Below are 13,466 nucleotides of genomic sequence, written 5' to 3'. Positions count from 1 at the left end.
TTGGAGCACCCTTATATCTAAACCACAACAGGAACTCATCCAAGATGAGACAACTAGTCAATGGCAGTACAAGGATTTGAACCCATTCTGACTCCAGCACCTTCACTTTTAACCACAGCAGTGGCCTTGACCTCAGATAGTTTATTTTCTTTTTCTGTTTTTTCCCCCTAATTAGTATTAATTATGATGAAAATAACTCATGACAAAAAACTTGGATAGAACCAAATGGTGTATGATAAAAAGTATCTTACTCCAACCTCACAGGTCAGTTTCATTCTCTGAAACTAAAATCATCACTAGTTTACTCAGTCCCCAGGAATTTTCTATGCATTCATGTGGAAAGTGTGACTTGACTAAATAAATGCATACTCTTACATACACTGATATGACATGAATGGTAGCACACCATATACTATATATACTGTTCTGTATCTTATTTATTTATTTATTTGCTTTTGGTACTGAGGATCGAACCCAGCAATACTCTACCACTGAGTTACATCCCCAGCCCTTTGTATATTTAATTTTGAGATAGGGTCTTGATAAATTGCTGGGACTGGCTTCAAACTTGCAATCTTTCTGCTTTAGCCTTCCAATTCACTGGGATTACAGGTATGTGCCACCACGCCTGGTTGTTGTTTTTATTTTAATTGCTGATATCTTAGGATCTTTATATCAGCATAATGTGTAAACAATTTCTTTTCAAAAGGAAATTATAGTGTTTAAATATTAGAATCAGAATAAAGTCCCAAATAGGTAATGTTTTAATTCCCTTGCAGTCTGCTGGTAGAGTATACTTTCATACAACCCTTTGGAAAAGCATTTTGTCACTTTATTTTTATTTATGTATGGGAAATTATTTTAAGGGAATAATCTATCTACGTGTATTAAGAAAGATGATGAATTTGTTATCAGTAGCCAAAGAATTAGATACAACCTGTATATACAATGAATGGTAGGAGAAAGTTGAAATAAAAAATTGGTGTATTTTTTTTTTTAGTTGTTGATAGATCTTTATTTTATTTACTTATTTATATGTGGTGCTGAGAATTGAACCCAGAGCCTCACATGTCCTAGGCAAGCACTCTACCTCTGAGCTACAACTCCAGTTATATCTATTTTTTGGAAATTATGTAGCCATTAAAATTATAATTATAAATACTGAAAATATATTGCATATAAAAATATATATCATAAATAAAATTAAAATAATAATATATAGTATATAATAAATATTAATACAATAACAGTAGATTTATATTTAAATGGTCAAGGATTGTAAGAGAGAATAGAAAATGAAGATAGTAAGTTGCTTTTTACTGACGTTGAAAGGTTACTGACACAATAAACCAACACAGCATCAAGAATTTGTGGAGCCATGGAATATTCAGCATGTGAAGAGCTGTGTTGTTTTCCAGTTGTTACACAATACCCCTGTCTCCTGCCCCTATTCCCAATCTGCATCCACCTGCAAGTCCCTGGGGAAGGCCTCTCTGCTTAGTAAAACTCTCTTGGGCTTGCTTCATTGTTCTGTACCTGCTCTCTCTGGTCTGTGCTTAATTATTTTGCTCTCCTAGATATTTTGTTTTGTAATGATTTTCACATGCATGGGCAAACATTCTCCCCACTGGACTAAGACTTCATCATCTCCATTGTCCACATCCTTATAGCTGTGGCCTCAGGTGCTTAGTTAGTAGCCTCTAGGCAGATAGAAATTGTCAGAAGTCCATTCTCAGCTTTTACTAGTGCTGTGGTTTGAATATGGTTTACCACCCACCCCTTATTAGCCCCCAAGCTTATGTAGAAATTTAATTGCCAAAGTCTTATGTTAATGGTATTAAATGTGTAGAAACTTAATCTGACTGTAATATTTACAGATGTGGTCTTTGGCAAGTGATAATCACTTAGCTCACTGGGGTGATGGTATTCTGATAATGTTTGTATCCTAGTAGCTCTATAAGAAGAGAGAGACCATGTAGACTGAGATAAACACATACACTTGCCATGATATGATGAAGTCATGAGGTTTGGACATCTAGCCTCAAAAATTTTGAGCTAAATACGTCTTTTTTCCTTTATAATTTGGCTTGCCTCGGGTACTTAATTTTAGTCATGGAAAGCTGGCTAATGCAGTTTCTTCTAGAGTTTCTGCCTAAGTTCATTGGCACATTTCCCAGGTCTGTAACCTACCACCACCACTGCCTGGACCCATTTTTGCCATCCCAGAGAAAATCCCAGGGAAACAAAGCAGTGTGATGCAAAAAAGCCAGCAGCTTGTACAAATGTTATCACAGATGTGTTAGACTTGTTTTGCTTTCATTTCTGTAGGTGATTGATGTGTTTGATCTTGGAAATATTTCACTTGGTGGCACTGATTTGTCTTGGTTTCCAAGAGATTGCTTTTGTGTTCTCTTGCCCTCTCCCTATCACTAAGGAGAAAGGATACATAGTGGAGTCATTTCTGAGGAGGTAATTGGAGTAAGATTATGGATTTGGTTGACAGCAGGCTTCCTCCTTTTGTGTTAAATGGAGGATTTTCCCAGGCCTAGCTAACTGCCCGGGGGTCTACTTAGGACTTTTGTAGACCCTAAGAATGCAGATTTCTAAAGGTCCTACCCCACATCTTATCAAATATATTTAAGTGCCCCCACATTCCACTTTAAATAATTTTTGTTTTGCTGTTAATTACTCTAAAGGGCTATTTTTTTTTTTTGGCTTTTACAATTACTTGGCTACAATAAGCACCCAATTTATGATCGACTCTGGTTTCTTAAAATTCTGTGTATAATTGGAAATTGAAGAAGGTGAAAAAATGTAACCTATAAAATTGTTTACAAATGCCATGAATATTTTATGAATATTACATTTAACAATCAATAAAGTATGAAGATGTTGCTTAAATATTTATTCACTTCAATTTCATGGTTTTTTTTTTTGGTATCTTGGAACCAATACATATATTTTTAGGTTTCACATATTCCTTTACCTCTTAGAAAAATCTGTGGGTCCTACACACGTCTGTAGTGTCTCACAGGTAGCATGCTGCAGATTCTCATAGCTCCTCCAGCTGTAGGAATCTGGCTTTGAGTTCTTGAGAAGTTTGTTTCTGCTTTAGGTAGCCTTGGATCTTCCCAGTGGGGGCACTTCTGACCATTCTGATTGCAGTGTCCCCTTATCCAGGAAGGTTTTCTTGGTCACTCATTGGAAAACAGCCATCCAGTCATGTTCCCTCACTTCTCATTATAGCACTTATAACTAGTCAATATTATTCTTAAATAAATATCCAGAATCTATTAAATAGATTTATTCTAAATCTCCTGATTTACTGATTTTCCAGTCTACCAATCTGGACCAATTGATTGTTTACCTCCATTGGGATGAAATATCATAGATCTTATCAAATTTGTTGACCAGAGCTAAGGGTGTGGTTCAGTGGTAGAGCGCTTGCCTGGCATGTGTGAGGCATTAGGTTTGATTTTCAGCACCACATATAAATAAGTAAATAAATAAAATTAAGGTCCATTGACCAATACAAGAAAATATTTTAAAAAAATTATTTTTAACCAACATATCCCTTTACTGTCTAACATACTGCCTGGCACATAATAGATGCTCAATAATTTTTGTAGAATGAATAAAATGGTAGTTATGATTACTGTACACATTTCCTAGTTCGTTTATCTTCCCAGGTTATTGTAGTTTGAGAGAAAGAGTTAGGATGTTGTGATAGGTATCTCCCCAGCCCCAGAGATGTCCACATAAGCCCTGGAACCTATGAATATTTAGGTTATATGGCAAAGGGGAATTCAAATGGAATTAAGGTTACAAATCAGCAAATGTTAAAATGAGATTATTCTGAGTTATCATCTAGATGGGCCTCATGTAATGGGTCCCTTGAAGTAGGAGAGGGAGGCAGGTTAGGAGGTCAGGATGATGAGTGTGAGGAGAGCCCAGCTAACCACTGCTGGCTTTGAAGATGGAAAAAATGGTGTGTGAGCCAAGGAATGTAGGAGGCTTCTAAAAACTGGATGAGGCAAGGAAACTGATTCTCACTCCAGAAAGGAACACAGCCTTCAATCAAACACCTTTTTTTTTTTTTGACCCCAGTGAAATCCATTCCAGAATGTTTTACTTCTAGAATTATAATACATTCCTATTAAGCCACTAAATTTGTGGCCCTTCGTTATAGCAGCAGAGAAAACAAATGTAGGTGGTTATGCCATTTTTATAGATGAAGATGGAGGAGCCCATACTTGATAAGCCACTTCATGCTGGGTCACATAGGAATTAGCATCCTCCCAAGCTAGGATTCTGTTAGTCAGAGATATACATATCATTCCTTGTTAACATCTGTTGCAGTTACCTATTGCTTCATAGCAAAACAACCCAAAGCCCAGTGGCTTGAAACATTAGTGTGTATTATATTCCAGAGCTTTGTGGTGTTAACCCAAATGGCATAGGAGAAAGATTCTCTAAAGAAGAAGTTTATATGGGATAGCAAAGCATTGCAATAGGATGATGTGTGCCATAGAAGTAAATTATGTACTTATTCAAAGAGGTTAAGGCCAGGGGAAATTTTTAAAGGCAAAATGAGAAGGATTACATAAAATATTTTGAAACAATAATCTTTGGCTACTCGGATTAATAACAAGGTGGCTGTAGTCTAAGATTAAACAGACAGTTGTTGGGCAAATGTCCTTGTGAAAATATGTGTGTGTGTGGGGCGGGGGGAGTGGATTGCAGTGGCCTTAATTCAAGGTTGTGGTTCTGGCAGGCTTTAGTGAATAGTTCTTATTATCAGGCATATATGCACAGGATCCCCTTTTTTGCAACCTTCTGTCTTGACTTATCTGTTTATTAGGCCTTGACAAAAGTGACTCTGTTTTGATTCTGACAACTTTCACAGTGGGCTGACTGCGCTCACATGAGAGATTCTTACTTTTGGTCTATTATGTGATTATAGTCTGATGTTGGCCAGGATTTTGGTCATTTAAAGCCCTAACTAAGCCAGGTATCCAAGATGGCTCCTCACATGCCTGGAAGTTGAAGCCAGTTCTGTTGGGAGCTCGCCATGGGCTCGTGACCTGACCACCAACATATGGGACCTCAGTGTGCCTGAGCCTTCTTACATCACCACAGCAGCTGTACTAAGAGGAAGTATTGCAAGAGGCAGAGAGCAGAAGCTGCCAGCCTGATTAGGGGTCATGCCATCACTTCTGCCATACTCTGTTGGCAAAGCAGTTACAGAGTCTACTAAGATTCAACGGAATGAAGAAGCAAACCTTCCCTCCTGAGGGAGAATGGCAAAGTCACATTGTAACAGAGCATGTGGGAAGGGATACCAATGCAGCCGTTTAGGGAAAGCAGTTTTCTAGAGTACCCTTTTTTTAAAAAAAAAAATATTTTTTAGTTATAGGTGGACACAACATCTTTATTTTTATGTGGTGCTGAGGATCAAACCCAGTGCCTCACTCACACCAGGTGAGCGCTCTACCTCTGAGCCATAACCCCCACCCTAGAGTACCCTTTTATGGAGCACCTGAAAATACTTTGTGGCAGTCTTATGGCTGATCAGTCAACAACTAATTGCATTATTGCAAGGTGCCATGCTGGGCAGGTTGGAAGTTCAAGGATTACCAACAGCAGGCTGTGCCCTGGAGCAGGGTGCCATCTAGCTTGGGTGCTAAGTGCAGACAGTGAGCTTAGGGAAGCCTCAGGAGGAAGCTGGAAGCAGAGTAGAAAAAAGGTGCTAAAGGAGTCAGGTAAAAGGACAGAGAGGCAGTCCTTCCCATGGGTGGAAATCACACTAAACTGTGAAGCTGTACCTGGCAAAGAGGAGATCTGGTAGTCAATAGAGACAGGGAGGGAGGAAATCAATGAGGCATTATTTTTTAGTTACAGTTGGACATTGTACCTTTATTTTTTTTTTAATTTATAATTATATGTTGCTGAGGATCAAACCCAGCGCCTCACACATGCTAGGCCAGTGCTCTACTGCTGAGCCACAACCCCAGCCCCCATTGAGGCCTTCTGGAGACTAATAACCAAGTCACCTATTTCACTCAAGGAAGACATTTGCGGGCAGTGTAGAGAGACGACCTGGTTCTAGTTCACTTCCTACTTCTCCAAGCAGGGATTTAACTCTTATTTACCTGCAGCAAATTTGTCTTAATTCAGGGTGCTATAAGAAAATACCATTAAACTGGGTGGCTTTAACAACAAATAGGGCTATTTCTCATAGCCCTGTAGGCCGGAAGTCTGTTAGGGAGCTCGTTGGGTGAAGTTCTAGTGAGTGTTCTCTTCTTAGTTTATGGACAGCTGTTTGTTGTGCCTTCGTATGGCAGAAAGAGGACTAGAAAGTGCTCTGGTTGTATTTTTTTTTTTAATAGGGGCATAAATCCCATTCACCAGGACTCTATTCTTATGACCTTATCACCTTCCAAAGGCCCAACTTCCAAAAGATGTGTAGCAATTGGGATTAGGGTTTCACCATATGTATTTTGAGGGGATACTTGTAGTCCATTGCACAAATGTTCCTGAACTCTGACAGCTTAATGGGAGACACTTTGAGATGACAGTCTCTGCCCATCCCCCCCAAACAATTGATAACACATTAGATTTCCTTTTCAAAATAGTTGTATTTTGTCATTATACTAATTGTTCACCGTATGATGAACACTGTATAGCATGTTGGGTTTTGATGGGGATCCTCCCTGCTCTCTCGACCTCTCTCTTGCAGCTCAATGTCAGTGTTTTGCAGACTGCAACCCGGAATGGTCACACATCCCTTGTCAACTTTCTTCTCAGTGAGAACATCGATCTGCACCAGAGGATGGAAGTGAGTCTATTCTAGTTTACACAGGTTTTGGTCCTGGCGCCCCAGGCTGGCGGCCAGGGAGATGTCCTTCACAGATAGATGTGTGGGATGAGATGTTTCACAAGGGAGGGATTCTTTCTGGGAAGCCTGACTGACTTTTTTTTTGGAGGCTAAGTCTTAATCTTGAGAAATACAATCTCAGGGATGAATTTTAGAAAGTCACTGAAGTTCCAGAGCAAAATGAAATCTTTGTGTTTTAAATATTTGTATTCACTGCAATAAAACTTTCTCCTGTGTCTAGAGATGCTGTGACTCTCGTTGGAATCTCATCAGTCTGGGAAATGAAGCTGCTGTAAACATGAAGAAGAGTGATAATTTTTCCATCTTGCTGAGTGATCTTGTTTTTCTTGTGAAAGACAATCCTTTATAATGATTTAGGTTTTCTGAAGTTTGAATTGGCTTTGGTAGAATTAACAAAGGCCCTCTGTGCTGGACTTGGACAGGAAGCTTTCCTTTATTTTTCACTGTATTCTTGTTTCTCTTGTGAGAATATTATTTCCTCCAATCTTGCTGAGACATTATTATTTACTGCATTAACTTGAGAGTAAGGGATGTGATTTAAACCATGTCTGATGGTTTTTGGAGCATGGAGTTAGGGAAATTGGCTCTGAACTAACTGGTTTCAGGCCAAGGATGCTTCCTGTTTCTCAGGAGGAGCTGGGCGCCACAAGGCGGGTGGCCCTGGCAAGAAGGATGCTGCCTGCTTCTTTGAGGTGAGGGATGCTTTCTCTGTGTTCAGGCTTAGAGCTTCAAGGGAGGAGGTATTCCTGAACAAAGGAGGCCTATGCAGCCTCACCCTCAAATGGCACCTACAAGCTTTCCTCAGTGCCATCTTCTCCTTTTTCCCCTCAGCCAGCCTCTGATCTGCTCAGGTAGCAGCCCTACCTGCCCCTCCTCTCCTCTCCCTCTGTGTGCTGGTGAAAATTGCCAGCTCACTCCATCTCTCTTCCATCTGTTTTCCCCTGTCTCCTGAGAAGGAGTCTGCTGCATGTGGAAGTCAGGAAGGTCTTGGTTCAATTCTGGTCTCTCCCACATTCTTGCTCTATGGCCTTGCCAAAGGTACTGATCCTCCCCGTGTCTAATGTATTAAGTAGAGAATATAAAATCGAGTGCTAAGATTGCCATGAATGACATGGTTTCTGAAAAGCTGTCAGTTAACCTACTGTTTAAGACAGTTTCCCTGTGCTGGGGGCAAGTGTGTAGTAAGTACATTGTGAGAATGTGTTGAATGTGCCCAACTGATGCTTATCGTTATCACCTGTTACACTTGACCAACGTTGCTCTCTTCTGTCCTAATCGCTGGCTCTCGCATGCATCTGTGTCCCCTGTCTCCACTCACTCTGCTCCTGTCTCTCCTACCATGCCCCTTCCCCTGCACACAGTCTCCTTGGATCTTCTGCCCAAGCTGTCTTGCACCTGCACCCCTCCCTCACTCATGACCATCACTGGATGCTCCTTCCCCACCCCTCTCCTGCCCTAATTGTTTTTGCTCCCCTTCTCCACTTCATCGACTTTCCCCTACCTCTTACTCCCTTCCAGCTTCCTTCTCTCTTCCTCAGACCTGTTTTCTCTTGTGCCTCTGCAGCCTGTGCAGCTGGGTGGATGAGGCAGCAAGGGAGCTTGGAGGCAAAGTGTGTGATGGTGATGAGATGTTTCTGTAGTCTGAAGGGTGGTAAGAAGCCAGGGTAGGGATGGATGAGAGGGGTCATGAGCTCAGAAGATAGACAGTTTAGCCACAAAGGAGGCGAACAGGGAGAAGGCTGCAAAAGGTTTGATGAATACATTGTGGCTGTACTCTGTGGAGGCAGGAAGGCTGAACCTGAGAACCTAGTGCATGAGTAAGTGGAGATACCGGTTCTGCAAGACATTCAAGGGATTGAGGGCTTTAGATCATATCAGTTCAGGAAATGCTGAATGTGTATACATTTCCCCTTCTGTGGCTGTTTCTATTGTCTTTTGGCTCTTTGAAGGCTCTGAGAAGTCCCGCAGTTCAGCCTGTTTAGTACTTCCTTATTCATATTTGAGGTCAGCTCTGGGTTCTTCAGGAAAGCATTTTCTGTCCTCCTGAAAGGTCAATCTTTCCCAACCATCACACATACCTTTACAGCACTTTTGACCTTTCCTTCCAAACACTTATCACAATTTAATTACATATTTGTGTGACTTTCTAAAAAAGAAAAAAAAAAAAAGAACATTTGTTTGCCCCAGTAGATTAGAAGATTTCTGAGAATGGACTCTGGTCACTACTAAATCCCTGGCATTCTGAAAAGAGACTGGCCTGTAGTAGGTGCTCAGTATATCGTTCCAGAACAGTGGATGGGGAGAGCTGATTGCTGGTGAGCTGTCTTGCTTCACACACAGCCCTCAGAATGATAATATTTGCAGAACTCTTAACTATGTGCTCACCACTGGGTTGGGCAATTTTAGTACTCAGAGAAGATCAGGAAATGTCTGCTGAAATGAGTTGCTTTGTGATTTGAATGTTGAAACCAGAATCTTTTGAATTTAAAAATGTTTCCTATTTCTGCAGCCTAAGGAATCCCCTCTTCATTTAGCAGTTATCAACAACCATGTCACAGTGGTAAACAGCTTATTAAGTGCACAGCATGATATTGACATCTTAAATCAGGTAAGCCAAGCAAATCAGAATCCAAAGAGTTTATTATGTTTCAACACAGTTGTGCATTTATGGGGAGTTCTGATGGAGTTCAAGTTGCCTTAAAGGTTCCTGGGAGAAGCATGTGCGTCTTATTTTATCCTTTTTTTCTTCTGTAACTTCCATTACACCTTTATACTTTCTCTTTCAAAAGATGTAACTGGGGTTTAGCCAATCTATGATCAGATTGTTCACATTGAACAGCTGTAGTGAGCACTTGTGATAAACAGTAGCTCAGAGGTAAATTGCCAGAGGCCCTTTAAATCAAAAGCCACTCCTGCTGTGTGAAAAGTGTGAAATGTTGTCCTTGGCCAAGAGCCCTTCCCCACAAGAAGGAAGCTTTGTTTCTACATTAGAGACAATAAATGTATCTTGCTTTGCCCGAAGGCAAAAAAGACCTCTTGGAATACACTGATGGCTAGGAATTCAATCAAAGGGAGCAGAATCAAATGCCTCATAAAAGCTTTCAATCTGTCATTGGTTGAAAATGAGAGTTTTAGGTAGAACAACAGAGCTAAGCCGAGCTGTCTGGCCAGGCTGCTCTCTGGGGCTGAGCTGCCCTCTTCCAGTGGATGTCAGGAAAAGGAAACCCCAGCTATGCCCTGCAAGTTAGGGCATAGGGCATTTATTTATATGCAGTGGACATGTTTGTTCTAACCCACCATGGGGTGCCCATTTCCTCCTATGCAAAACCAGAGCATGACTCAGGTCTCTGCGGTCTTCTCCACCTCCAACCTCTGAGTTAATTCTTGCTGTGAGCTAAAGGAAGACGGATCTCCATTTCTGTCTCTTTCCTCCTCCAGGAACTCTTCCTTCTTTTTATATCTTTCACGATCACAAAAGATCTAGTGAAGGGAAAACCCTCTTGTTATTAAATCTATTTACTTATTGGATTATGTTAATGCCATGAATCTTTTCTAATGGGTAAAATGTTTGTTAAATACCCAAAACCTGTGTTCATGTGTGATCTGTTTCCAAGAACTGGCAGGATGCAGTCTAGGGAAGGAGCATTTATAGAACTAGATTTGATCACTTCAATCTTTTTATTAGACCAGAAAAAATACACATGTGAAATCAGAAAATTTGTACACAACACACACACACACACACACACACACACACACACACACACACACACACCAGGGATTGAACCTGGGATACTTAACCATTGAAACACATCACCACCCTTTTATTTATTTCTTTTTTAAAAATTTTGGGACAGCATCTTGCTAAGTTGATTAGAGCCTTGCTAAGTTGCTGAGACTGTCTTTGAACTCGCAATCCTCCTGCCTCAACCTCCCAAGCTGCTGAGACTATAGGCATGTGTCACCACCCACAATAGAAAATTCATGTTTTACATATAAAATATTTATACAAAATAACATAAATATAGTAAAAAAGGTGAATGTGTTTTTAGTCTTCACCAAAGAAAGACAACTCTTGTTAATGTTTTGGTGCATTTAGTGTCTTCTAGACTTTAATAGCTTTAATATCCAAATGCAATTTTATTGGTATCTGACTTATTATGCTTTATTTCTGTTCCATTTTGGTATGTACCTTTGGAAGGTTTGTGAAAAGGGTGGAGTCTTCAATGATGGAGCCCCAGTGGAGCACACTGCCATCTACAGGTGGACCTTTAATAAATGCTTTTTCATAATCAAGTCAACTCCTCAAGCGAGTTGGCCTTGTGTTCTGGTAGAAAGAAAGTACTGGGCTTCTTGCTGTTGCCCAGCTGTGTGACCCAGGAGAAGTTACTTCCCCTTTATGTTTAAGGGGTTGGGTTCGATAATATCCAAGTTCCTTTCTGTCCTAGTATTTGAAAAATGTCTTCACATCAGCATTACTTTGTGGTGAAAGGTTAAGGTGAGTGGTTTTCTTATGAGAGCACACTTTTCTTTTGAAACACCCTCATAGGAAAATGATTACCCACAAAAGAAATAAGTCTTTCACTCCTTTCATATTATTATGTGTAAAATCTAGAGAACAAAGAAAAGCATCAAGAAGGCAATGAAAATAACCTCTAATCTCTTCATCTAGACATTATCATTGTTATATTTCCCTGTCTTTTTTTGGTATGTATCTTAAATTAAACTCAGCTAGGTATAGTGCTGTTGTCTCCTAAGATTCTTAACACTACATCATAAATATTTTCTATTTGTAAAAATAATCTTTTATTTGTTTTCTTATATGCTTATTTATTGATTACAGTGCTGGGGATTGAACCCAGGGCCTCCCATGCTAGGCAAGTGTTCTACCACTGAGCTACAGCCCCAACCCTATAAAAATAATGTTTGCGTTTTCATTGTGGTAAAATACAAATAGAAGTTACTGGTTTTTGAGCTTACCATCCTGTAATGTTAATTGCATTCACATTGTTGTGCAACCATTACCACCATCCACCTCCAGAACTGTTTTCATTTCCTCAGACTGAGACTCCACACCCACTAAAGAATAACTTGTTATTTCCTTCTACCCCAACTCCTAGTGACCACTGTTGTTTAACTTTCTGTCTGTGAAATTTGACTACTCTAGGTAACTCATTGAAATCTCTGTCTCTCTGTCTCTGTTTTTCTCTCTCTATGGCTTGAGATGGGATCTCATTATGTTGCCCAGGCTGGTGACAAATTCCTGTGTTCAAGTGATCCTCCTGCCTCAGCCTCCTGAGTAGCTGGGACACAGATGTGCACCACTGTACCAGGTTCTGAAATAACCTTTTAATGGTTGTCTACTATTCCAATATATAGATGTAGTATAATTTGTCTAATGGTTCCTTGTTAAATGTATAACTTCCTTTCATTTTTTTCACTATTAAAAATAATACTGCAGCTGGGCATGGTGGCCTGTAATCCCAGTGGCTCAGGAGGCTGAGGAAGGAGGATCTTGAATTCAAAGATGTCCTCAGCAATTTAGCAAGGCCCCTAGGCAAATCAGCAAGATCCATCTCTAAATTAAAATATATAAAGTGTTGGGGATGTTGCTGAGTGGTTAAGCACACCTGGGTTCAATCCCTGATACTACTACTACTACTACTACTACTACTACTAATAATAATAATAATAATAATTTTAAAATATAACAATACTGCAATGATTGTTCCTATTAAAAAACACATGGTTGTATCCATTTTTCCTCAAGCCTATACAGCACACCCATACATTCCCTTTGTCTTTTTACTATGCACGTCTTTACCCCTCTTTAATGTTCTTCTGTTACTTCTTTATGATCTCTCATGTCAGAGACAGCAAACCCCTCTGCATGTAGCAGCTGATCTTGGAAATGTGGAACTGGTGGAAACCCTGCTGATGGCTGGCTGTGACTTAAAGGTTGTTGATAAGGTAATTGCACCAACTTGACTCAGGTCAGCGGAGATGGTAATGGAGGTCTCCTTGTCAGCTGCCAGTAGGGGAAGCATCGGTATTCCCTTTGGTAAATGGGCACAAACTGGAGAAACCTTGCATTTTCATAGTCATGAAAACATCCCAACTTTGATTGAGATATGTCAGTAAAAATTTTTACTCTAAATAATGAAATATGTGCTTTTAAGATTCAAATTATTCATTGAATTTTTAAAAAGATCATAGATTCACATGGCCCCCAAATTTTGTGTGTTATATTACATATAATATTTTCATATTATATTTATATGTTATGTAATGGTATGCTTATATATTTAACATATTATGTATAAATATTATATTATACATATTTTAAATATATTTAGTATATATTTATTTTATATTTATATTATATATTATTTTATAATATAAAAATACTGTACACAATATTTTTTTAAAGAGAGAGAGAATATTTTTTAATATTTATTTTTCAGTTTTCGGTGGACACAACATCTGTATTTTATTTTATGTGGTGCTCAGAATCGAACCCAGCGCCCTGCACATGCCAGGCGAGCACACTACCACTTGAGCCACATCC

The 13,466-nt window shown here is 39.6% G+C and overlaps 1 protein-coding gene across 6 annotated transcripts in view; it reads left to right on the top strand.

Annotated features, from left to right (window-relative positions):
- Positions 1 to 13,466, top strand: part of Ankdd1b (ankyrin repeat and death domain containing 1B) — a 68,393-nt gene that overhangs the window by 40,792 nt on the left and 14,135 nt on the right. For all 6 annotated transcript variants that reach the window (XM_078043327.1, XM_078043336.1, XM_040272402.2 and 3 more), the window contains 3 exons: positions 6,740 to 6,838; positions 9,408 to 9,506; positions 12,770 to 12,868. In XM_078043327.1, coding sequence (XP_077899453.1) covers positions 6,740 to 6,838; positions 9,408 to 9,506; positions 12,770 to 12,868 — 297 coding nt within the window. The remainder of the gene's footprint in view (positions 1 to 6,739; positions 6,839 to 9,407; positions 9,507 to 12,769; positions 12,869 to 13,466) is intronic.

The sequence above is a fragment of the Ictidomys tridecemlineatus genome, chromosome 1 (assembly GCF_052094955.1).
Source record: "Ictidomys tridecemlineatus isolate mIctTri1 chromosome 1, mIctTri1.hap1, whole genome shotgun sequence".
NCBI classification, from domain to species: domain Eukaryota; kingdom Metazoa; phylum Chordata; class Mammalia; order Rodentia; family Sciuridae; genus Ictidomys; species Ictidomys tridecemlineatus.
Note: the sequence above shows the minus strand (reverse complement) of the source record. Positions and strands in the feature narration are given on the sequence as shown.